Source organism: Leiobunum rupestre, chromosome 9 (assembly GCF_980474605.1).
Source record: "Leiobunum rupestre chromosome 9, qqLeiRupe1.1.hap1, whole genome shotgun sequence".
In the NCBI taxonomy this organism is placed as follows: Eukaryota; Metazoa; Arthropoda; class Arachnida; order Opiliones; family Sclerosomatidae; genus Leiobunum; species Leiobunum rupestre.
The window spans coordinates 15602270-15629519 of NC_143392.1; the positions used below are offsets into that span (position 1 = coordinate 15602270).

General features: G+C 36.7%; 1 protein-coding gene across 1 annotated transcript; it reads left to right on the forward strand.

The window, feature by feature from the left end:
* The first annotated feature begins 361 nt into the window (after window positions 1–361).
* Window positions 362–19898, forward strand: LOC149926643 (guanylate cyclase soluble subunit beta-1-like). Its single transcript, XM_090157730.1, has 9 exons — window positions 362–430; window positions 2544–2647; window positions 4449–4714; window positions 8512–8985; window positions 10687–11190; window positions 12229–12375; window positions 13697–13851; window positions 16360–16615; window positions 19242–19898. Exons 2-9 carry the CDS (start codon window positions 2614–2616, stop codon window positions 19896–19898), a joined length of 2493 nt encoding a protein of 830 aa, XP_090013856.1. The 5' UTR covers window positions 362–430; window positions 2544–2613.
* The last annotated feature ends 7352 nt before the right edge of the window (window positions 19899–27250 follow it).

A 27250-nucleotide genomic window follows, 5' to 3' on the forward strand; every position in this document is an offset into this window, starting at 1 on the left:
GTTGGGATCGAACCCGGCTCCTCTGGCTGCGATGCCCACTATCACTCCGCCACCCCACTAACGAACTTTAACTATACGAAGGGTAAAAAATGTTCTCACGATCAAAACAAGATAGCGCTATACAATTGGAAAAAAGTAGGATTTCCGTTTGAGGGAAATTCATTAGTAGTAAATCACGCTAACTGGAAGGTATAGACTCTTACGTTCTTAGTATTCTAAATACGTTCTTTCTACCGGTGGATAGTTGGCCTTAAAATACTGGCCTTGATTTCCACTCGATATTAAATAAAAATCAAAGAAAACCTATTGCAAACTTTTGATTCCTTTTTATTTTGGTTCTCTTTGCCTCTGAACAGTACGGTTTTCTCCACTGCGCCCTGGAAGACTTGGTCGTTAAGAAATACGGAGCTGAAGCTTGGCAAAAAATCGTGTAAGTTTATGAAAGTTGAATCCTTTATTTGGCTTCTCAAGTTTCAGTCTTCATTCGATTATCTACAACCGCGGGATCCGTCTATTAGAAAAAGGTTGAAATATTTTATCCGGAAACAGTCGACAAATAGAAGCACGAATTTATATATTCATACTTAGAGAGAATGACTATATTGAGACCATCCAAATTTATTTGAGAGTACCTATGAGATATGGGACTTATTTGATTTGGTTTTAGAGGGAAGGAGGTAATTGGGAGCAACGCTAAACTCATCCCAACAAAGTCTTTCTCTCTAAACATTAATACATTTTTTAGTAATAAATTGATGGGTTAGCCAATTAGAAAAAAATTGTACACCAGATTGCTGATTTCCAAATATTTCGATATTTCTTAAATATCTCCGATATTTCTTAAATATCTCCGATATTTCTTAAATATTTCCAGATTTCCTGAAATATCAAAAATATTTCCGTTTATTTCTCTAGATTTCTAATATTTCTTTCGATTTCTCCAGATTTCTAATATTTCTTGGGATTTCTCTAGATTTCTAATATTTCTTATGCATTTTTAGATTTCCAAAAATACCTAATATATTTCTGTTTATTTCTCTAGCTTTCCACTATTTCTGTTTATTTCTCTAGCTTTCCACTATTTCTGTTTATTTCTCTAGATTTCCACTATTTCTGTTTATTTCTCTAGATTTCCACTATTTCTGTTTATTTCTCTAGATTTCCACTATTTCTGATTATTTCTCTAGATTTCCATTATTTCTGTTTATTTCTCTAGATTTCCACTATTTCTGATTATTTCTCTAGATTTCCATTATTTCTGTTTATTTCTCTAGATTTCCATTATTTCTGTTTATTTCTCTAGATTAACATTATTTCTATTTATTTCTCTAGATTTAAACTATTTCTGTTTATTTCTCTAGATTTAAACTATTTCTGTTTATTTCTCTAGATTTCCACTATTTCTGATTATTTCTCTAGATTTCCACTATTTCTGTTTATTTCTCTAGATTTCCACTATTTCTTTTTATTTCTCGAGATTACTAATATTTCTTTGGATTTCTCGAGATTTCTAATATTTCTAATATATTTCTAGATTTCTAATATTTCTAATATATTTCTAGATTTCCAGAAATATCTAATATATTTCTGTTTATTTCTCTAGATTTCTAGTATTTCTTTGGATTTCTCTGGATTTCTAATATTTCTTTGAATTTCTCTAGATTTCTAATATTTCTTTGAATTTCTCTAGATTTCTAATATTTATCCTGTATTTATAGTTTTCCAGAAACATAGAAAATATTTCTAAAATTTATCCTCTATTTCTAAATTTCTGGAAATAATTATTTCGAGTTCTCACTATTTGTACATCAGACTACCCGCTCGTAATAAATAACCAAAAGACCAGTTCCCCATTATCCATAAGGCTGACTAAGCTGAATCCTAGGGGCCCACCAAGAGCTGGGGCCCACGCATCACAAGGGGGAGGGGAGTGTTGAGGGGCCCAAAGAAGCTCGAAGCCCAGGAGCAGTGCTGCCAGATTGAGGGAAATTTTCCATATTGGGGGAATTTTCATGTCTGCCGGAATTTATCCTATTTTTTTTTTAATTTAACTATCAATAGAAAGTCAAAATTATTTAGAGTAGTGTATTTTCTTGAGTCTTGGCAATTAGAAATAATGAAACGGACGCGCCTACTAATACTACAATCAAACAATATTTCATGTTTAAAAATACTAATTTCAATAAAATTTAATTTTAAAAAGTTTATTTTCCAAAACTTTTGAAAATTACGGCTAGTTTTTCCGTTGAGTTTTCGTTGTGGGCGGGGCTAAATAGGGGTGTGGGAATTAGTGGAAAATTTCCTATCCAGCAATGGGAATTTCGACTTTCGAACATTGGCAACACTGCCTAGGGGCCCTACGGCAATGCAAAAGACGTTATGATTTACTAAATAAAAACAGTAAGTCTTATTTCATATGGAGACGATTGTAACAGAGGATTTTGGTTAAGATATAAACGCAGGAAAAAATACTACACTTTTATCTTAGTCATAAAGCAGTAGTGTTTTCTCGTATTGATACGAGTATTGTAATTCCGTCACAGGGCCCAGTGCGGGATTAAACTGAGAGGAGGATCTTTCCTAATTCATCGAGTTTACAGCGACGAGCTATCTATGAAACTTTTCGAATCAACGAGAGAAACTCTAGGTAAGGATGACCAATGTACTGACCATTCGTGCGTATGTTTACGGCGTAGAACTAGATCCATTAATTTTCTCCATTCAACCGCGAAGTAACAATTGTTTTCGTACTTTCGCGTTTTGGACGTTCGTTTTTATGATCGTTCATAATGAATAAATCCTTTGTGATATTTGTGTTGTTAATTTTCCGGAAAAATGAAATGCGGAAAATTTTCCTAATTTCGGAAAACTTTCCGCAAATCATAAAAATAAAAAATTGAAACATAAATTACTTTTTAACGGTATTTAATTTTTCAACTTTTATCGATATAAATTGGCTAATAACAGTAAACATATTACGAAATATTAATAGCGTTACATTGTTAATCAATTTAAAGCTAGTCTAGAGGTTTTGTTTTACTTTCAGATGCGAAAAAATGAGGCGAAAATGCCGCTTTATTTCAATTTGCAAACAATATTAGACTAATCATGGAATGAAAACTTTTTTTTAATTTTTTTCGGAAAAAATCGAAAAATTTCCGGAAATAAGGCTTTGGTCATTTTCCGACTTACAACACTAGTTTGTTGTAATTAATGATCATGTTTTTCAATGATGTAGGAACGTTTGGGATTAGGAAGGGTACCGTTTGAATATTGAATTTGGCGCCCCCCCTTAAAAGTAATAAAAAAGCTGCCCTTTCCAATTAATACATTCTTACCCGAGTGTATTAAATTTAAAATAAAATAAACAAAACAAAATTAAACCCACATGTTAATTGATTTTTAATGACAAAGGTAATTTTGAATCCAGACATAATTTTTGATCTATCATAACATTTCCATTATATTTATCAATAATGTATTGTTTATTACCATAAGTCTATAAGACTTTACTATAAGTATGACACTTCCAATTCTTCATATGCAAAAGTTTTACTGAAAGCTATTCACAAGAGTGACGCTATTATGGGCTTCGTTGTCGTTTTGCGTCTGCTCGGAACCACGTATCACGTAGTAGCCTTTAACAGCGCCTCGCTAGGCGGTCATTTTCGTCTTGTGATGACGTCACTCCATGAATAGCACTCAGCAAAATATTCCCCAAAGATAGACACTTATTGTATAATATTATAGACTAATGGTTTTACGGATAACCCGGTTTTTCTATTGATTCCTTTAAGAAAAACTAAGCCCCTTTCACCTCTCCACCTCCGCCGATAAGCGATGAAGACACTACGCTACGATCTTATTAGAGATATTGTCCGGGAGTCATAAAACCGAGGCTACATATTCTCTGTTTACATGAATATATTCTTAGTTTTATCCAGAACGCATAGAAGTAACTAAGAACTATGAAAATTTTAAATGCTGGCACCTAGGAGCAACAAACACAGCACCCCACACAAGGAGAACGCAACCCGTCAAAAGTCGTGCATTTTCTTGTGTACAGTTTTCATTGGTTAGACGCTTTAGCGCCTGCTGCCGTCGGAAGGGGAAAATTCGGAAGTTGTCTTCCCCCTTCCCGTAAAAGGTGCAGCGTAAAGGCTCGTCCAATGAAATTTGTACACAACACTGCCTTAGCGTGTTTAAAGGCTAGCTGCCTTCTCCTTGTGTTTTACGGAAAGGGGGAAGACAATTTCCGAATTTTCCCCCTTCCGACAGCAGCAGGCGTTAAAGCGTCTAGCCAATGAAAAATGTACACAAGAAAATGAACGACTTTGGACGGGTTGCGTTCTCCTTGTGTGGGGTGCTGTGTTTGTTGCTCCTAACTTCTACGCGTCCTTGGTTTTATTGGTAGCAATATGAATAATGACTGATGATTCTCTTGGCAGGTCTGGACCTGGACAAGTGCTTGGAGGAATTCGGTAGTCATTTTCTGACGTACTGCAGCGAGAACGGTTTCGACCAGTTGTTAAAAGCGCTGGGAAGCAACCTGTACGATTTCCTGATGAATCTGGACAACTTGCACGACCATTTGTCGTCGCTGTATCCGGGCATGAACGCCCCCTCCTTCCGGGTCACCGCCGTCGACGAAGAGTTGCTGCACCTTCACTATTACAGTGGACGCAAAGGATTGCATCCCATAGTGCGCGGTTTAGTGAGCGATTTCTCTTACAGACATACACGCGAAAGGGGATTCGACTCGTACGGCCATCTCTCGCTTCGGATATTGTGGATTAATGATATGATAAAAAGGAGACTTTTAGAAAAACATTCCTCGAGTTAATTATACAGGGTGTCCACTAAAATATGAATCAGGGCGAATATCTCCAAAACAGGTTTAGGTACGAATTTGAAATTTGTAGGTCACATAGAGTGGACACCCTGTATATACATATCTTACGAAATTAGTAGTCATCCAAGGATCCTATATGTTAGAAGGATATGAGGCGAGGGACGAAAAATGGCAGCGCCGTCGGTGGGTCACGCGCGATAGAGAATCCGGCTTTAGATTAAGTCAAGGACAAAACATGGAGGAAGCACCGCCAAACTTTGTCCTTGAGGGAATAGAAACAAGACGTCCCACGTTTAGAGGCTCTCTTAATATCGACGGCGCTGCCGGCGTTTTGAAAACACGGGCTGGCCGGAGGGCTACCTATCCTTCTAACATATAGGATCCTTGAGTCATCTCACTGTCCTGCTAAATTTATTCGCGGAGTTCCTCTGATTTTTAATACATTACAGGATAAAAATAGTGGTAGGAAATGAGTAATATAATAGGTGGGTTTTTTTGCCTGTTCTGGGTTTTTTGAGCAGGTTAAAAAGTGTAGCCCTATGACGTCATTTTACTCCAATTCTATCTTGATGAAAAAAACGAGTTGGAGTAAGAACGGAGGAGTTAAAGTTTAAAGAAGGAGTAAAAAGTGTAACCTTGGAGCTCTGGAACAAGCGATCAAAATTCGGGACAGGGTAAATCTTACCCCAAGAACAGGCGACTAAAACGTTTTAGGGTAAAAAGTTTACACTTTTGGTCCTCAAACTGGCGAAAAAAAACCACCTACTAACTTCAAAAAAGTATACACGTTTAAAAGTAATATTAACACACAGATTTATGCTCGTATTTAAAAACTGGAACGGTAGGAATATAGGCGCTTAAATAAAACATCTTCAAGGAAATTGCCCTGAAGTGATATATCCGAGAACCAGGACCTGCAAGTTACTGCTTTTTGAAATTATGGAAACTTTTCACCTGTAATCAGAACGTCGTGTTTTTGCTTAGCCTTAATATGTCAATAAAAGCAACCTAGTTAAACGAAAACACTTGTTGCATACCGTACAGGTGAAAAAAATGCCATTATTTCAACAAGCACTATATAAACAGTAACTTACAGGTCCTGGTTCTCGGAAATATTTATTCCCAGCCGATAAAGTAAGGCGTAGTAGAAGTCTGTAATATCCTGACCTTTAATGCACCTATTGGCGTTTTATTTTGAGTTGCTTCAATTGCTCCGAAAATAGTTGCGTGTCCCATTAGGCTATCGAGAACATATCTCGGAGATAATCATGATTTACAATCGGTTTGGCTCCGTGATGGAGCAGAGAATTCCTTGCTCCGAGGTGCTCCGAGGTCAGTAATGGAGCAATGAAATTGGAAATAAGTTTTAATTATAATATAGGGGCTCAAATATGAACTTTAAAATTTTAAATATTTTATTATTCATATGAGAATCGTCATCCTCATCATTTGAAAACTGATGGATTTAATGGAAAATGAAGTTAAGAGATTTAAAAATCAAGTATCTATCGGATGTATCCTGTTTAATCTTAGGGAAATATGATAAAACCTTTCTAGGCCTTCTTGTTACCGAAATAGCGTTTCTCATTGCGAAATCTCTCTTGCATGCTCTCTAATGGAACCATGAAGTATCTCATAAAATGTATGTGATACGAGATTTAAATTATTGATGTGATATTTATCTCGGAATTATTCAGTTCCACAAAGATGGCGATTCTACGCTCTAACATATTATAAGTTAATAATAATAATAATCAGTTAGGCTAATACCCAAGGCACCACCTTAGGCCGAAGTCATCTAGCGACTTATAATGCCTTTAAACAGGTAGCCGGGTGGTGACAAGCCCTTCATGCCACGCGAGTAGGGCTGTGCGAGTACTCGAACATCATCGAGTACTCGGCCATTTTTGAGGTCGAGTACTCGAACTCGACCTCGAATAAGTAATTGGAGAATACTCGTCGATTACCGAGTACTAAAAATTTCATATTCGGGTACCCGATTATTCGAATAAGCTGATCTCTAAACTCGTCGAATATTTGTTTTTACACACAATCCTAAGGATTTGTGTGTATTAATTTCACGTACAGTGTAGCCGTTGCCGATGCCGCCGATGCCGCCGTGTCGCGCATATCTCTTCAACGGTTAGGGCTAGAAGAGTCAATGATATCTCGTTCGAATGTACATACATCGCCATTGATAGCCTTTTATAATGTTTTCAAATCGGAGCACTAGAAGTTGTGAATTTGCCCAATTTACTATTTTCGGTGGTTTCGCTTTATGTGGTAGATATTTTATTTAAAATTAAGTCCGGTAACGTTAAAGATAATATTATTGGATAGGTTAGGATTCAACGGACCTACAACTTCGGTTATATAAGTAAATATTAAATTTAAGTATAGTTTTCAGGGTAATTTACGGGACCCCAATTTTCGTGGTTTTATATTTTCGCCTAAAAATCTACACACAGTTCCTTAATTTAAGTACGATTTTCATGAAAGTTATATTTTTGAATAGCTGTGGTTTACACATAACCTAGAGTTGCAAATACGTTCCTTAATTTTAATTCTAAGTAAGGTTTTTTGGGCAGCGTATACGGATCCCCGTAACAAATAAGTGTGATCAGAAGTAAAAAATAAGAGTGACACTAATCGAAGGAATCTTCGATGCTTTCAAAGTATGACTAGAAGTAACAAATAAGTGTAAATACAATTATGTGTGGCCGTGGATATATATTGGTTGTGATACCGGCGTTGCAGGTTGCTGTGAATAGCTCAAACAAACTTAACACATTAGAAGGATTGTGTGTATTCCGACCGTCGTACGTCTTGTTTCTATCAACGTTGCTTCAAAGTTCAAAGCGGGGTTTTTACAAAGTTGTGGAAACTGTGGTTCATTTAAATTAAAGGAATATTTTTCAGCATTGAAAGTTACTTTATACTCGTTTTAAATTTAATTTCATAATTAATTGAATAAAACCAGCTCCTAATCAAGTATACTCGATAACCCGACTCGTTGAAAATATTACTCGAGGTTTTTTTAGTTACTGGATTCGAATAAGAGAAAGTTTCCCCTTAATCAAGTACTCGGTTACTCGACTCGAATACTCGATGATAAAAATTTGATACTCGATAACCAACTCGATTACCCGAAACCACTAATCGCACAGCCCTGCACGCGAGCCTACAGCTCCCTACACTAACTATTATCATATGTAACATAATTCCTCATAAGTATGCCATAAAAGCATTTTCGTTAATGAAACCTTGTTCACGGGATATGACGTATATTACGTCACTTACAACTCCGTGACGACATACGCGTCATCAACGTTACTGATGGGAAACGGAAGTTAGTGAGAATTCCTCGCGCGTTTCTGGCTTTGCCCTTGTCAAGTTTAGCTCATGCCTCGCGATCGCATGATTTAATTTCCATGTTAACCTTTTCAATAGCGCAAGGATTATAACCATTTTTGCATTTTTGGGTCCGTTCAATGTATGTTCCGCGTGAAACAAAGTCTCATTGAATTTTTTTCAATGGGACTATTATACAGAGGCATACTTATGAGTAATTATGTTGACAAGACAGAGGGATGGCCGGAGTGTCCCTCCAAAAACCTTCCCATAAATGAAAACTGAAACTATTTCCTTCGACGTTGCAGGTCCGGGCGGTGGCTCTGGATTTATTCGACACCCCGATCACCATCAAGGCGATCGAGTTTTCGCGTCAGTGTGAAAGAGAACACGTTGTCCTGGAAATCCGTCCGTGTCAGTTTCTTCAGGGTGGCAAAGTGCGTCGTCGGCGCCAGTCCATCACCCCTTTGACCTTAGGGGCGGACATCAGTACCTTACCGGACGATTTACCCCTGAGCGTGTCGACCTTGGCCTCGGCCTTTCCCTTCCACTTCGTCGTTAGCGACAACTTCGTGATCACTCAACTGGGCCGCGGTCTTCGGCGCTTCGTGGGACATTTGTGGAGAGAAGAATCGCGGGGTTCCGAGGGGGTCTCTTTCCACAGCGTCTTCGTTAATAGCCGACCTATCGCCGAGTGCAGCTTCGAGGGATTTCAACAGCTCACTAATATGGTTTTCGTCTTGCGGACAAAGGACGGTGTCCTGCGATACGAGGAACAGGCGGTAAGCGACGGGCCTTTTTCACTCATCGATTTCCTTCCAATTAAGGAGAAGGAAAGGCCTCGGCCCTTTTGGCCCCTTTTACTCGTCCTTAATCGTCAATCGGTCGCCCTTTTCCTTTATTTGTCGTTTTGTTTTATTTCTCTCACTACGTTCTATCTTCTCCGGTTCTTTTTGTGCCGCCGTGAAAGCGAAATAACGTTCTCGCCCGTGTAGGCTTTCGTTTTAAGCTTGTTACGGCTTAAGGATTCCTTCGCTTCATTTACAAATCTCATTAGAAAGGTACTGACACCGCGGATAGTTGGCCTATTTGTTTTAGCGTAAAAGCCCTTGATATAGGTCACTTTACTCTCAAACGTTATTCGTTTTATTTAAGAAGGTTTAGTAAGATTTGATATCGTATTTCCAAATAGACTTTTAAAATCAAATGTTTACAGCCCTAAGTGCAGATTCCCAAAAGCGCAACTCAAATTTACAAGTTCCCATTGTGTGATTCTATGAAACAAATGAATAAATATAGAATATATTTATATTTAATTTTGTCGCCAATAAATCAGTTTCCAAACACGGTTTGCTCACGCAACAGCCTATCGAAGCTCAACTTAACCTAACTTAGCATAACCAGATTCAATATTACCCAACACAATCATACTCAACATTAGCTAACGCAACCCGACTCTACATTACCCAACTCAACCCGATTCAACAATAGATAACACAATCTGTAGACTCAACATTACCCAACACAATCTGTAGACTCAACATTACCCAACACAATCAGACTAAATAATACCCAACACAACCCGACTCTACATTACTAAACAATCAAACTCAACATTACCCAACACAATCAAACTCAACATTACCCAACACAATCAAACTTAACATTACCCAACACAATCAAACTCAATATTACCCAACTCAACCTGATTCGACAATACCTGACTCAACAATAGTAAACACAATCAGACTCAACATTACCCAACACAACCAGACTCAACATTACCCAACACAACCAGACTCAACATTATCTTACACAATAGGACTCAACACAAAATACAACCAGACAAAAAATTGCTCCGCCCAACCCAAACTAACCTGACCAAACTCAAAAACACGCAAACAAATGACATATTTTTCGAATACCTGAAATATGGTTATGTAACGAATTTTAGCATCCACTATCTTTGCAGGTCTAACTATTCCTGGAAAGTATTGGAGAGATTTTCACATTCATATTACATATAAATTATTTACAAATATGCCTTTCACGGTGGGCATTCGATCGAAATTCATCCGTTAAAATCCACCTAATTAAATTAATAAATCATTTGTTTCTTAAGTGATACATTATTTTTAATTGGGACTGCGCTTAAGGGAACTAACAATTTGTAAGTAAAGTGCGTTATTATAAACTTTACTGAATTAAAATTCCATTATGATTTTGGGCACCAAGTACCATATTAATTTAGCTATAGCAGTGCTAAGAACGAGAAAGGATAAATGTATGACTGGATAAATGAATGGCTGGATAAACGAATGGCCAACTGGCAACTGGCGGGCATAGTACCCTCTAAGACCCAAACCCCCATTGAAATCTCCACAAGTAAAACGACCGACCCCAACGCAAAATGTTTAATATTAGCTTATTCTCCATTTTATACGTTGATGGTAGATTCTAAAGGTGATTCTTTCCGTTCTCAGGATATCAAACCGTGTCTTCGACTGAAGGGTCAAATGATCTTTACGCCGGAGTCCAACTCGTTGCTGTTCTTAGGGTCGCCTCGCGTGGCCGATTTCGACGAGATGGAGCAGCTAGGCTTGCACTTGAGTGATTTCCCTCTGTACGACCGCACTCGGGACTTGCTGTTGATGACGCATCAGCGGAAAGGCGAGCGAGCCTTGTTGCAGAAGCTCGACGAGACCTCCAACAACTTGAAGGTCCTCGAGGCGAAACGAAGGGAAGACAAACGTCGAACCGAAGCTGTCTTGGCTTCCATCTTCCCTCCTAAAGTGGCTCGCTGTCTTTGCAAAGACATTCCCGTTGAAACGGAATTGTTTGAGCTAGTTACTTGTCTCTATTCGGACATTGTCGGATTCACGGCCATGTGCGGAAATGAAAACGTGGTTCCCATCGACATAGTGCGTCTCCTCAATCGCCTTTACCTGCAATTCGACGCTCTTTGTAACTTTCACGAAGTGTATAAGGTACGATCCTACCCGAACCTTTTGACTTCGTTGCCCTCGCGATCAAATTGATCTTTCCATTTATAGAAGAGGTCTCTAAAGCAGCGTTCAGACTATGTGAAAATATTACGTTTGCGTCGATCATGTCGGTTCTTTCGATTTCTTACACCGTTCAGACTTCTCAACAGATACTTTAAATTTTCGCGCGTGTCGTTTACATTTTTGCATTTCGTTGCCCCCAAAAAGTTCATAGCAGACAATTAGCCTTATGCCTCATCAGCGCTGACTCTAGGTAGTGGCGACCTTTAGAACCATCGAAATACTATAACCAATCAGAGGTGGAAAAAAATTATTTCAATTTTTATGCCGTTATTACTGAGTTCTGATTGGATGAACAATCACTTTTTATGTTAATCTATGTGCAAGGTTGGTTCCTTTCTGAACAGTGAAATGAACAAACCGACGCAACCAACATAACCGAAACGACACCACCGATGCTAACGTAATATTTTCACATAGTCTGAACGCAGCTTATCGGGAAACGCCTAGCGTAAACGTGGCTCAATTATAACTCTACATTCATTACGTCTTTACATTACCATCATTTAAGATGCTATAAATCTTCCAGATAATTAGTTCAAACCTGGCATACATTAGCCCCCTCCCTCCCTCCCTCCCTATATTAACTCCACTGTAGAAATTGATTAAACGGATTTAATTCCTAATCATTTCATCGTGAATTGTATAACTCGCGATAGACTGTAACAAGAGCGTACCCGATTTTATCAACCAAACTGGAATAACCTTCAAACTAATTTGCCGTAAGTCAAAGGAAACCGGATACGGTTAGTTCGTTATAAAGGATATGTTCTAATCTAAAAATCATTTCATTGTCGTGACTCGCTTCTGTCGATACTAGGTAACTTTTCGTGTAGCAACCGAAGCCCAAAGCGACCCCTGGCGGGCTGTGATCGTACCCCCAGAAATTACTTTTATAATTCAATTCTAGAAAAGTGATTTCATCAATTGATTTTTCTTTCATCTCGTCCGCCTAATTAGTTGGAAACAATTGGAGACGCCTACATCGCCGTGGCTGGAATCCCCCATTTTGTAGAGGACCACTCCGATCGAATGGTCGAGATGGCCTTAGGCATGGTTGGAGTCACCAAACACGTTTACTCGCCCGTCGATGGACAACCAATCCAAGTACGACCATTCACGTACAAACTACCAGTCTTAGCTATAAAAGGTACGTTTTATGCGGAGGTCAGAGCTCGATCCTATCTTTACATGGAGTACACGGAGAGATATATCGCCATCTAACGACCGCTACGATAATTAATACGATTTTTAGGTCGTAAATTATGGTAAACTGCATAAATGTTGTACACTATGATTTAGGAGGGGCAGCTCACTCCAATGATTATTAGGACACCCTCGTATAATTAAATCATGATTAGATTAAAATTAAATCTGTAGCTTTGGCTGTACAAAGATTAAAAATGATTAAATTTTTAAGCATGATTATTAGGACACCCTGTAAGCTAGGAGCAACAAACACAAGGAGAACGCAGCTAGCCTTTAAACACGCTAACGCAGTATTGTGTGCAAATTCCAATGGACGAGCCTTTACGCTGAACGTTTTACGGACTGGGGGAAGACAATTTCCGAATTTTCCCCTTCCGAAGGCATCAGGCGCTAAAGCGTCTAACCAATGAAAACTGTACGCAAGAAAATGCACGACTTTTGACGGGTTGCGTTCTCCTTCTGTGGGGTGCTGTGTTTGTTGCTGCTAGCTGTAAGAAAGTGATCTGTCCCTCAATGATATGCGATCTTTTAAAGGTCCACATGATCGTTTGATAAATTCGGTCCGGATTCCATTAATTCCACCCATAGTGACCCATTCCCTCACGTGACTCAGAAGCCAGGCGTACCTTCCCGATTTGTTAGAACACATGATTATGTCACCCCACCCTCAAAATTCAAAACATTCTGTAGCCCTTTAATACATTACATAATTTATCTTTCAATATTAGGATATTATTACTAATAATTAAGAAAAAATAATTAATGAGTAGGAAGAAAAATAATTAATAATTAGGAAGAAAAAATAATTAATAATTAAGAAGAAGAAATAATCATTAAAAAAAATAATTAATAATTAAGAAAAAATAATTCTAATTAAGAAAAAATAATTAATAATTAAAAAATAATAATTAATAATTAAGAAAAAATAATTAATAATTAAGAAAAAATAATTAATAATTAAAAAATAATAATAATTAAGAAATAAAATAATAATAAGGAAGAAAAATAATGGTATTCGTACTATAAAATATTTTGCTTTATGTAATTATTATAGTTTATTTGGGGTACCAATATATATGGCGCAAAATCATAGTTAGATTTGTTTTCCAGACCTGAATCCGACGAACGAGTTTCGCCAATAAAAACGATAGTGCTGTGACCACTGCATAAATCGAACCGGGCTTTACCATTTTAATAATTTTGATCCTACTAATTTCAGATTCGAATTGGTGTCCATACGGGTCCCGTCATAGCCGGAGTTGTGGGCGTCAAAATGCCACGCTATTGCCTCTTTGGTAACACCGTCACTATCACCAACCAACTCGAAACGTTAAGTCTTCCAGGACGCGTTACTATTAGTGAAATTACGAAGAGGTGCCTAAGCCTTTAACCTAGGAGCAACAAACGCAAGGAGAACGCAGCTAGCCTTTAAACACGCTAACGCAGTGTTGCGTACAAATTTCATTGGACGAACCTTTACGCTGAGCGTTTTACGGGAGGGGGGAAGACAATTTCCGAATTTTCCCCTTCCGACGGCAGCAGTCGCTAAAGCGTCTAACCAATGAAAAATGTACGAAAGAAAATCCACAACTGTTGACGGGTTGCGTTCTTCTTCTCAGAAGACAGGCCTACCTTCTTGATTTGTTAGGACACATGATTTTGTCACCCCACCCTCAAAATTCAAAACATTCTGTAGCACTTTAATACATTACATAATTTATCTTTCAATATTAGGATATTATTACTAATTATTAAGAAGGTAAAATAATTAATAATTAGGGAGAAAAAATAATAATTAAGAAGGTAAAATAATTAATAATTAGGGAGAAAAAATAATAATTAAGAAGGTAAAATAATTAATAATTAGGGAGAAAAAATAATAATTAAGAAGGTAAAATAATTAATAATTAGGGAGAAAAAATAATAATTAAGAAGGTAAATAATTAATAATTAGGGAGAAAAAAATAATAATTAAGAAGGTAAAATAATTAATAATTAGGGGGAAAAAATAATAATTAAGAAGGTAAAATAATTAATAATTAGGGGGGAAAAATAATAATTAAGAAGGTAAAATAATTAATAATTAGGGAGAAAAAAATAAAAATTAAGAAGGTAAAATAATTAATAATTAGGGAGAAAAAAATAAAAATTAAGAAGGTAAAATAATTAATAATTAGGGAGAAAAAAATAAAAATTAAGAAGGTAAAATAATTAATAATTAGGGAGAAAAAAATAAAAATTAAGAAGGTAAAATAATTAATAATTAGGGAGAAAAAAATAAAAATTAAGAAGGTAAAATAATTAATAATTAGGGAGAAATAAATAAAAATTAAGAAGGTAAAATAATTAAAAATTAGGGAGAAATAAATAAAAATTAAGAAGGTAAAATAATTAATAATTAGGAAGAAAAAATAATAATTAGGAAGAAAAAATAATAATTAGGAAGAAAAAGATAATAGTTAGGAAGAAAAAATAATAATTACGAAGAAAAAAAATAATTGGGAAGAAAAATTAATAATCAAGAAAAATAATTAATAATCAAGAAAAATAATTAATAATCAAGAAAAATAATTAATAATCAAGAAAAATAATTAATAATCAAGAAAAATAATTAATAATCAAGAAAAATAATTAATAATCAAGAAAAATAATTAATAATCAAGAAAAATAATTAATAATCAAGAAAAATAATTAATAATCAAGAAAAATAATTAATAATCAAGAAAAATAATTAACAATCAAGAAAAATAATTAATAATCAAGAAAAATAATTAATAATCAAGAAAAATAATTAATAATCAAGAAAAATAATTAATAATCAAGAAAAATAATAATTAAGAAAAATAATAATTAAGAAAAATAATTAATAATTAAGAAAAATAATTAATAATTAAGAAAAATATTTAATAATTAAGAAAAAAATAATTAATACTAAAAAAATAATTAATAATAAAAAATAATTAATAATAAAAAAATAATTAATAATCAAGAAAAAATAATTAATAATCAAGAAAAAATAATTAATAATCAAGAAAAAATAATTAATAATAAAAATAATTAATAATCAAGAAAAAATAATTAATAATAAAAAATAATTAATAATCAAGAAAAAATAATTAATAATAAAAATAATTAATAATCAAGAAAAATAATTAATAATCAAGAAAAATAATTAATAATCAAGAAAAATAATTAATAATCAAGAAAAATAATTAATAATCAAGAAAAATAATTAATAATCAAGAAAAATAATTAATAATCAAGAAAAATAATAATTAAGAAAAATAATAATTAAGAAAAATAATTAATAATTAAGAAAAATAATTAATAATTAAGAAAAATAATTAATAATTAAGAAAAATATTTAATAATTAAGAAAAAAATAATTAATACTAAAAAAATAATTAATAATAAAAAAATAATTAATAATAAAAAATAATTAATAATAAAAAAATAATTAATAATCAAGAAAAAATAATTAATAATCAAGAAAAATAATTAATAATCAAGAAAAATAATAATTAAGAAAAATAATAATTAAGAAAAATAATTAATAATTAAGAAAAAATAATTAATAATAAAAATAATTAATAATCAAGAAAAATAATTAATAATCAAGAAAAATAATTAATAATCAAGAAAAATAATTAATAATCAAGAAAAATAATTAATAATCAAGAAAAATAATTAATAATCAAGAAAAATAATTAATAATCAAGAAAAATAATTAATAATCAAGAAAAAAATAATTAATAATTTAAAAAATAATTGAAGAAAATGCATGACTTTAGACGGGTTGCGTTCTCCTTGCGTGTTTGTTGCTCCTAGCTTTAACAAAATTTGTATCATTTACCAGACTTAACTCCCAACTTAATTCTTCAGTTATTTAAAGAAGAAGAAGTACAAATTCGAAGATCATCCCGCGAAAGAAGGGCTTCCGACCAAGAGTTATTTGGTGAACCCGTTGGACGACAGTGATATGACTGACTATTTACGCGTGGTGCTTCCCATTCTCAACATATCTGGAGGACATTTTCGTTCTCCCACCAGTTCACCGGCCGCGCAAGCCGAAGCGAGCGGGGAATCCGAAGAAGTTTACTCTCCCGGAGCCCACGATTTTAACTACGGGAACTTCGACGTAAGATCATGTTCATTATTAACATAATACCATATGTAACATAATCACTCATAAGTATGCCATAAAAGCATTTTCGTTAATGAAACCTTGTTCACGGGATATGACGTAAATTACGTCACTTACAACTCCGTGACGAAATACGCGTCATCAACTTTACTGGTGGGAAACGGAAGTTAGTGAGAATTCCTCGCGCGTTAATGGCTTTGCCCATGTCAAATTTAGCTCGTGCCTCGCGATCACATGATTTCATTTCCATGGTAACCTTTTCAATAGCGCAAGGATTATAAGCATTTTTGCATTTTTGCATTTTTGGGTCCGCTCAATGTATGTTCCGCGTGAAACAAGGTCTCATTGAATTTTTTTCAATGGCAATATTATACAAAGGCATACTTATGATTAATTATGTTACATATGATAATACCAATAAGTATGACAATTAGCAAAAATTTTAACTTAACTAATTTTCACAAAAAATTGAGTTAGATCCAACCAATCATATTCTGGTATTTTTCCTGAGCCAAACATTTGTACACTGATTACAGCGTTTGGTTATGCTAAATCTGTAATCAGATACCAGGTATCCATCCCTCTACTTGGAATGCTTATCCTGGCGTATCGGGTATGGTAAGATCACTCTGACGGCTTTGGCCCCGCCTACGAGATAAAAAATCCCTTCTGCGCGCGCTCCCCTCTCACGTTGTTGTTTGTTAAATTAACATAGTGACGTCAAAAAAAACCGTCAGCCACATCGAGACGAAAATATGCCGCGATAAGCATTCCAAGTAGAGGTATGGATTGCACAGATACTTAATAATTTTAGTACAGTCAAAACTGCAAGCCTGTACACCTAATACGGACCCTTTAAGGTTCAGTCAGGGTTTTTCGGATGGAGGCCATATAGGTCAGACTTGTAATTATTCTCTGTTCCTATATAGGCGTGAATTTTGGGTTTAATATATTAATTATGTTACGTGTTTGTACTAATACTGTGTTCGTTGTTAGTAGTATGTTTGTATACACACCGTCAAGCCAGTAGGCCCAAAGCGAAATATTTTTAACCACAAAATTCTGACAAGAAACTGGCGAGGCAGGGGGACAAGACAGCTCTAAATAATTTTATTGGGGTTATTCAACTTTAATAGATTAGACCAGCGGTTCCCAATTTTTTTTGCAATGGAAACCTAAATTAAGCACCTAATTCTGGCGGAACCCAACTAATTTTTTTTACTTATTCTTGACACAAACAAAGATGGCCGCGCTGCGAATTCTCGGAACCCCTGTAATCCTTTAATTAACTTTGTTAATTACATTATGTGCGTAAAGATAGTCATAAATAAAAAATCTATATATATATTTATTTATTTTCTAAGATATAAAAGTAAAAACATTCTTTAAACTAATTTCATAATTTACCGACCCCGGAAAGGTTTCAAATTATCTGCGATAGAGGACGCTGTTGACAAATCGGGGGGGGGGGGGATAATAGAGTCCATGAGTCCACTTTCACCCTCCTAGATTGTAGGAGACACGATTCTATTACTGGTATTTGTGCCCGAAACGAGTCTAGATGGCGTAACGGCGCTGGCTTCTCCGAGGTAGCGCCTATGATATAGTGTCTGCTACCTAGGAGCAACAAACACAAAGAGAACGCAGCTAGCCTTTAAACACGCTAACGCAGTGTTGTGTACAAATTTCATTGGACGAGCCTTTACGCTGAACGTTTTACGGAAAGGGGGAAGACAATTTCCGAATTTTCCCCTTCCGACGGCAGCAGGCACTGAAGAGTCTAACCAATGAAAATTGTACGCAAGAAAATCCACGACTTTTGACGGGTTGCGTTCTCCTTGTGTGGGGTGTTGTGTTTGTTGCTCCTACTCTTAGCTTCTACACACAAATTAATAAGTCACAAGAACGTTTTTTCTTAAATAAACTGATCAAAATAGAAGCAAACGATGCAAAAATTATATTAAAATGCGAGTATCACTATTTATAAAATCAGTGGCGGCGGTAGGGGGTAGGCCAGGTAGGCTACTACCTACCTTAAAATTTTGAGGGGCCCCAAAATCACCGTATAAGGGGCCCCAAATTGATCTCGAAAGGGTCTCAAAATTGTCCCAAGAGATAAAATTATTTATAAATAACAATGAAACAATTGTCGATAATGTATTTAGAAATTTTTGAGGTATCTCCTAGTAAATAAAACCAGTTCTGTTATATTCGGACTCTTTTTACCGTTGTTAGAACTTTTTTGTTCGTCATGTACATCACTACTTTATTTTATTGAAGCATTTCGTTGAGAAAAGGGGGGTCCCGGGTCGGGGGCCCATTTATTTGGTTTTCGTAATTCGACCTCTTAAAAATTGAATAAAATTCTTTGACTAAAAAGTCGCTGCTACGGCTATGCAATTAAGGGTTGGTTTTCACTAGCGCAAAACCGTCGTGACGGCGGGCGTGAACGCAAAAATTTTCTATTAGGCCTAACGAGGATTTCAAAAGTTAGCGCTCGCCGTCACGGCGGTTTTGCCTTAGTGTAAACCAGCCTTTAAGTAATCTTTAATAAAAACCCAATTACGTTTATATTTATGAAAGTTGAATCTGCTAATGATGTCTTACTCTTTATCGCCAGACTTCCTCGACATACTACGAAAATCGGTCTTCGAGTTCTTCGTCTCCGGAGGAATGTTTGCGTTACAAGTACGAGTTATCTCCAACGAGCGCTTCCGAGTTCAGTTTCTTCGTGGAAAACTCCGTTTGTGGTTTCGCAAGGCGACCCACTCGACTGGACAGTAGCGACAGCGATGTCGAGATCCTGGAAACGCCTCAAGTCAAACGCGTGTCTCGCGAATCCATCGTGACTCCTACTTGCGTGGTCCATCCCGCCAGCCCCAGCCCATCCGAAGACGAACTGCAATTGACGCGTGGCACATCCCCGGCCTTTAGTTTTTCTTTGGTAGTTGACGAGGCGGGCTCGCCGCTACGAACGGTTCAATCTCCCTCCATTCACGTACAATGTCCTTGTTCGCATCCGCGGATCGCTCGAAGGTGTTTGTCTTTGGATTCCCCGGCAACACGAAGGTCGACGGTGAAGCGATTGCTTTTCAGGAGGAGAAGTTTGCCGGAAACCCTTTCCAGAACTTGCGACTGCCGACCCGCGAAATCGGACAAACCAAAAGAGGCCGCTCCGAATATCAAGTTCCTTTTACCGGTTGTTTCGCGAAGTAGTTGTCCAATGGCTCGATCCGAAATTAAAAATAATGTTAGTAGTAGGTCTGACGAAAGGTAAAATTTATTCTTTGTTATGAAAATAAATATTATAAGCTTAACCGTTTTTATCATTTTTTTAAATAAAATATCTCAGAAGAGTAAATAATAAAATTAACTTCGAAAGTATTTATATTCATCAGGGTTGCTACGGTACCTGGAAAAGTCAGGGAATTTTAAAAATTAGTCTAAAAATCAGGGAAAAGTCAGGGAATTTTAAAAATTAGTCTAAAAATCAGGGAAAAGTCAGGGAATTTTAAAAATTAGTCTAAAAATCATTGAAATGTCAGGGAATTTTAAAAATTAGTCTAAAAATCAAGGAAATGTCAGGGAATTTTCAAAATTAGTCTACAAATCAGGGAAAAGTCAGGGAATTTAATTTCGGTTACAATTAGGAAACGTTTACTAAAATATAGGTTAAAAATTAAAAAATCTTGGTACAAAATAAGTCAGGGAAAATCTCCGGAGATGGTCAGGGAAAACCTGGAAAAGTCAGGGAATTTGATTATGAAAAAAGGTGGCAACCCTGTTCATTGCCTACGTTATTATACAGACCCGTGCACGGGAAATTTCTTCAATTTATTTCTGGAATTTTGCTTTGCCAATTCTGACCACTAGGTTTTCTCGAATCGGGACTCCATTGCGTAGGTAATCGCAAGATTTCATGAGTTCTAAAAAAAATATGGCTTCGTAAAATTTTGCATTATAACAAATTTGGGGTGTAATAGTGGAAATTCAGCCCCGCCACACGAGTTCGCGAAATGCATTATGGGTGTTCGCTTATTTACCAATGATGTCACTAAACTATTTGAGAATAAAAAAAAAACCCTACTACGAATAATATGAAAATGCGAAGACAAAATCATGGACCAAAATTCATTTGGTGGTGTCGCTAGATGGCGACTTAATCTATGCATCTTTTCTTTTTACGATATAGTTCTTATTAAGTTCAGATCAGAAAGCCACGTTACGTGTATCAGATGTAAAAAACAGGTCGTCGCGTCGTTAATATATTCGAGTGCCTTGATAATAACGTAGGCAGTGGTATAGACGGATTGAAATGGTAGAGGTTTCGTCATTAAAGTATTCATTAATTAATGTATTGATTTCTACCATCTGGGGCTACGATGGACGGTGCTTTTCTGCGTTTTACGTTATTACTTAAAGTCTTAAACCAGGGAACTACATGTCTAAGGATCAATTGCCATCGTGTTCTGAACAGTGCCGGATTTAACCAACTGGAGGCCCTGTGTAGTAGACCCTTGGATGAATAATAAAAGCTAACGCTTACTGGATATTTCACACGTACCTTCGTCAACGCATTCGCGGGCGTCTCTCAAACTTTGGAGAAGACGGTGGGGTAGCGAGGGGGGGGACACAATTTAGTGGGACAAGCTTCGCGGCGCGTGCACGAGATTTGAAATTTGAGTCCTGTTTTCGGCTTCGTGTGGAATCATTGTAAGCTATTAATAGTTAAATCGTTATTACTTATTAATTCAACGGTATAATACGGTACAATAATGTTATAAAATGTTAAGAGTCAAACATACCCAAAATTTTCATTGTTTTCACAATGTCACCGAAAGTTGATTTCTGCCACTGAAACTCATATCTAAAACAATAAATAATTAATACTTACGTAAATAATAATAACCATAATACGCGGTACTTACTTAAAAACTAAAAACAATAATAATTTCTATACAAGAGAGAATAACAGGTTAATAATCCACCACGTGGAGAAACACGTGCGCCCTGCTTAAAAAGCTTGTCCCACCAAAACGCGAAAAATCGACAGATGGCGCTGAAAGCAATCCCAAAGTTTGGTGGACGCGGAAAACCGAGAGTGAAATATCCAGTAAGAGTTAGCTTCTATTATTAATCCAAGGTAGACCTTTGGAGGCCACAAATTAATTGTATGAATTGTGGAGGCCAAGGCCTTACGAGGCCTAGCCTTTATACTACGAGGAGGCTTTACTTAAAGGGACTTTCAAGGAAGGTGTGAGGGGTCGAAAGTAGATCCCAAAAACGTCACTAAAACGTCATCAGAGTGTAACTTTATAAATGCGACGAACTGCAACCGAATGACGTATTTTAAATGGACTTAAAATCTCTCACAGCTCTCCCTTGAAAGTCCCTTTAAGGACGCTTGTTACCGTTAGTACGATGGTTCTGAATGGGCTCGAGAAATAGGCAGGGCTTAAGCTATGTCAAATATAAGACGTAACCCGTTTGTTCAAAGTCATTGACTGACTCTCTTCGATAAGTAGACGCGCCGCTGGAAGAAAATGAAGGACACTCACTCGGGCAATAGACTTATACCAGTTAATTAATTTAAGAAACGCCGATTAGTTCTCACGCTGAATATCTTGTAGAACTTGTCTCTCGAGCAAAGGCCGGAAACACTTTTGGTCTCCAGTCTCCACTGGAAGGTTGAGCCTCCAGTCTCCGGTCCACCAGTCTAAATCGCGACTAGAGGCCTCCAGTTTCCATAGAAATCGCAGGTCTCTGGAGGCTGTAGCCAAGGGCGTAGGCACCGAGGGCAATGCCCGTCCCTAGAATTAATTTTGCTGGTAGGAGCAACTAATAGTTCTTTTTTTAAACTAACGTGGCCTTATTGTTTAAATGTTGCTCTTACATCACAGCAACTAGCCTACTAGCGCGCGCTACAGTCACGAGGAATATGGTTTTTTTTAGCGCGCGTGCAAATCGCTCGTGCGTATAATAATAAAGCTGTGTCTTGTGACGTAAGAGCAACATTTTAAAAAGTTGGGCAAGACCACTTTTTATTTTATAAAATCAACAATTTGATTTCCCCATTCAACTTTTTGGTCAGTTGAAATCTTCAAAAGGCTCAAATTCTCATTTTAAAAGCATATAAAGCTTAAGAACCGCAACAGTGTTTAAATTTCAGTCTTTTCCCGCCAATTTACATAGTAGTAAACAGTGCATATGCATTCGGAGAAGCAACACTCCATTAAAAATTCAAAACCATTATCCAGTCCCGTTTTCGTTTCTCTTTGCCCCCTCCAACTTCTAGAACGTTCCTACGCCCCTGGTTGGAGCCACCGATATATGCTCCCGAGAAACATTATCCATTAGGCTGACTAGCCTGAAGCCTAGTGGCCCAGCAAGAGTAGGGGCTAGGTAGGGGCCAAGCATGGGCTTATGCATCACAAGGTGGAGGGGGATGTTAAGGGGCCAAAAGAAGCTCGAAGCCTAGAGACCCTTCCATGGGTTAATACGACCGCACTGCTTGTCGTGTTCTTCACAAGCGCAAAATAACGTATTTAGATGGCTTAAAAAGAGCGCAGAGTTTAACTTTGCATGTACGTCGTGAGCGAAAATCATCGTTGTAATAATTATTATTATTATTATTATTATTATTATATTATAATTTTCCTTAGGCATTACAAGTGTATTTATATATAAATCTATAGTTTGCTGCTTAAACCAATCAGGAGACGAGTCTTTGTCGTTGACTCGATTCACAAACTGTTCCCGGAATTAAAAATTACTTGTAATTCTAAGAAAAATCCTTGACTTTCTTAAAAATCAGTTGATAATCATTAATAAAGATATTTACAAACGTCAAAATAACGACGCCCCTCCCATCTCAGCGAGGGCAAACCTATGAGAGGTTTCTCGTTTCCTAGGGAAGGAATTTGAACATAGACCACGAACTCCTTTATATGTAGAAATAGACCTCTTTATAAAGGGTACGTTCAGTAGCAGTCATCGGGGAAAAACCCGATGGAATATGATATTTTCCAGCGATGAGCTTTTTCGTCATAATGACGTCGTAAGTTGCTGAACGCTTTTAATCAGTCATCGGCGTTTTTTAAAATGGCGTAGCTTTTATAGTAGTTTTACGTCAGAAATGACGTCAGTCATCGGAAAAACCGACTCTTCCAGCCGATGACTTCGGTGAGTAACCGATGACTATCGTGACGTCAAAACCGGATACGCAAAAAAGCGTACAATAGGAAACCGATGTCACCGATTACTAATCGGTGAGTCCGATCAAGGAGGATAGGAAGGGAGGCGAAGTAGGAGGGATGAACGCGCCAGCATCCTTGTAAGAAGCTTAGCGCGCGCTCGGCTGGAAAATTTCGGAAAAATGGCGGTAAGATTGCGGCCGCTACGCTACGTGTTGCCGCCATTTTTCCGAAATTTTCCCGCCAAGCACGCGCTAAGCTTCTTACAAGGATGCTGGCGCGTTCATCCTTCCTACTTCGCCTCCCTTCCTATCCTCCTTGGTCCGATGAGCGCTGCTGAACGCACCCAAAGTAACATTGGCCTTCTTGTTTTAATGTGGCTTCTGCGTCGATGACGTTTTACTACGAAAAGCCCTGGACATAAGAGTAAGTTCGACGAGTCACCCGGATTTTAAAGGCCTAGGTTTTCTTTAAGTTTACTTCCCGCCTAACAAATACCGTGGTGGTAGGCCAACCGCAGAACACGTTAACCTAATTAACGGACGTTTTAAAACTATTTTATTGTCTTAGAATCAAATTATTTTTTAGACCTGGGTCAAAAAGACGATTGTCGACCGCTATGATGATCCATATATCAACGAATGGCGGAGAAATGGATATTTTTCCATCAACGTTTGGGGTTGGATGTCCGTGGTAAACTGTGGCTGACTGGTCCATATCGAAGGGCGGAATACTGCGCAACGTTACGTCGAATTTCTGGAAAGTAGTTGCTTTCTTAGCTTCCTGGAAGGGTTTCCAGGCGGTAATTTTGATTTCATGCATGACAGAGCACCGATACACACTGCCCAGCTATAGCTACCGCTGATTTCATTACACTGCCAAGCTAGCAATCCATGGACTAATTAATTAGTCCATGGCGACGCTAAAGAGCAATCCACGGCTTAGGGTGAATTTATTTAAGCTAATTTCTTCAAATATGTATAAAACACTTTATATTTGAAACTTCTCATTGAAGTCTTATTAATGAATATCACGAATTGGCGACAATAATCCAATTGCAAACTTGTTGGCGGAAATAGTTCGGATTGTGGAACCTAGGAGCAACAAACACAACACCCCACACAAGGAGAACGCAACCCGTCAAAAGTCGTGGATTTTCTTGCGTACGTTTTTCATTGGCTAGACGCTTTAGCGCCAGCAGCCGTCGGAAGGGGAAAATTCGGAAATTGTCTTCCCCCGCCCGTAAAACGTTCATCGTAAAGGCTCGTGACGCTCGTCCAATGAAATTCGTACACAACCCTTCGTTAGCGTGTTTAAATGCTAGCTGCGTTCTCCTTGTGTTTGTTGCTAATAGGTGGAACATACAAATGTAGAGTTGTTGCCAGCGGTGCGAAATGCTAGGCGTGACTTGAAACTCAACGTGGAGAGAAGAGGTTGTTGACCTCGGTGGATTTTGGTCCCATTATTAGTTTTAGTTCTGTTCGATTGTGAAATAAACGTCTTGGTTTCTTTTTGGTTTGGAACAATGTGGAATAAAAAAGTATTTTTTTTGAAATCTTCTACTTTTCTATCGCTCGCCCGACTGTTATTTCAAGGAGGTTTTTTTATTCCTTTCTATTTTCATATTCCACTTTTTCTTCTGTTATTTCAGGAGGAAGAAATGTGAAATACGATGATCCAATATAAAGGTGAAAGTTCATTATCCCTTTTAACGATTCAGTTTTATGCAGCTACACGCGGTAGCAGACGTTGATTGCCATCTTGGCTGTTTTTTAAGGCAAATAAAACTTTCATTCTTTGGGGTACTGCGATCGCACATGAGTTAACTTCAACATCTTTGCTTAAGCCATGCTGAAGTCTAAAACATTATCCTTCCATTAATTAGAAGATCAAAATGTATTACGCACAATTATTTGACCTTTCGACGCTAATATTTGGGATGACGCAAAAAATCTCATTGTCTCGAGCAATAATTTTTACTTTATTTCGCGCTTGTTCTTGTTTCACAAATTAAAATGTAATATTTTATTAGATTATGTATAGTTGTCAACACTGTCAATATATCATATTAAAATATTAATTATTTTACAAGTTTTTTCAAATAGAAAATGTGAATTTTAGCAGACAAACTTCCGCTTTCAATTGACCCGAAAACACGAAATCTGGAATGTATGACGTAGAAGAAGTCAAACAAAATATATTTTACTCAAACCGCCAAATTGCCTAGATCATGATTACGTATGGCAACGTTTGGCTACACCCTAGAAATTCAAAAGCTAAATTTCCAGAACAAGTTATGTCGCGTTGTACGATGAAAACGTACTAAACATTAAGAAATAGAGGGCTCTGATTACCGTATCATGGTTTTAAATACCAGTGGATGAAACTATCTTTACCCAATCTGTATGAAAGAAACATTTCTACGAGGGAATAATTATTTCCCGGTTGGCGCTGCTGGAGGTGTTTTCGAATTATTTTTCAATTTAAAGGTACACTTTCCAAAAATCTGTTTTCTACCTAAAATAGAAACGAAATGGCGGCCAAAAGAAAACAATCAGAATCGTTTGATCGGGATTGTACCTTCAAAAACAGTTTCTATCTCGTTTTTAAAACGCTTAGCTCATACGTACAATAGACGCTTAAATAAAACCTGTTCAGCGATTGCCTAGAAGTAGTAATATTGTGAGACAACACATACTGATTGTAAAAGCGTTATATTTTAATATAGGTCGTTAGGTCTCGTTCAATTTCGCACGCGCCACCTGAAAGAAAAAAAAATGCGTATTATCAACTTTCGCTTTACAAATAAAACTAACGTAAACACGTGACTATTTTATTCAGTGACTCGCGCATGCGCGTAAGGAGGAAATAAAACAAAATGGCATTTATTGAAGCGCCTATTTCAAGTGCGTTTTGGTTAAATTCGGACAATATAAGGTGGTTTATTTTCGCTTGTTCCGGGATTTAGGAGTACGGTAAGAAAACGTTTTACTCCGATTCTGTGGTGGCGAATAGTTTAAGTCGGAGTAAAAAAGTTCTTCCAAAATTGGTACCTGTGGCCTTTTTAGCAGATAAATTCTGGCTAGCAGACGACAAAATCCGATTTACTCCGTTTACACCTCCTTTTCAGGATGAGTAAAAAGTGTAGCCCTAATACTCAGGAACAAGCGAATAGTTATTGTGGGTGGAGTAATTCTTATCCTTGGAAAAGGCGAATAAAACGTTTTAGGCTAAAAAGAGTACATTTTCAGTCCGAGAACAAGCGAAAAGAAACCACCTAGTGGCAAACAATAACGAGCAGGGTTCTTTAACTTTTTGGAGGTTGGGCTACGACGCTATACGAAGTACTGATGGTTTTTTTCTTACTAAATTTAACGGTCCTATTACCGTTACTGATGTATAACAGGGTAGTAAGTCACAGGGGCAGGGCGATGTT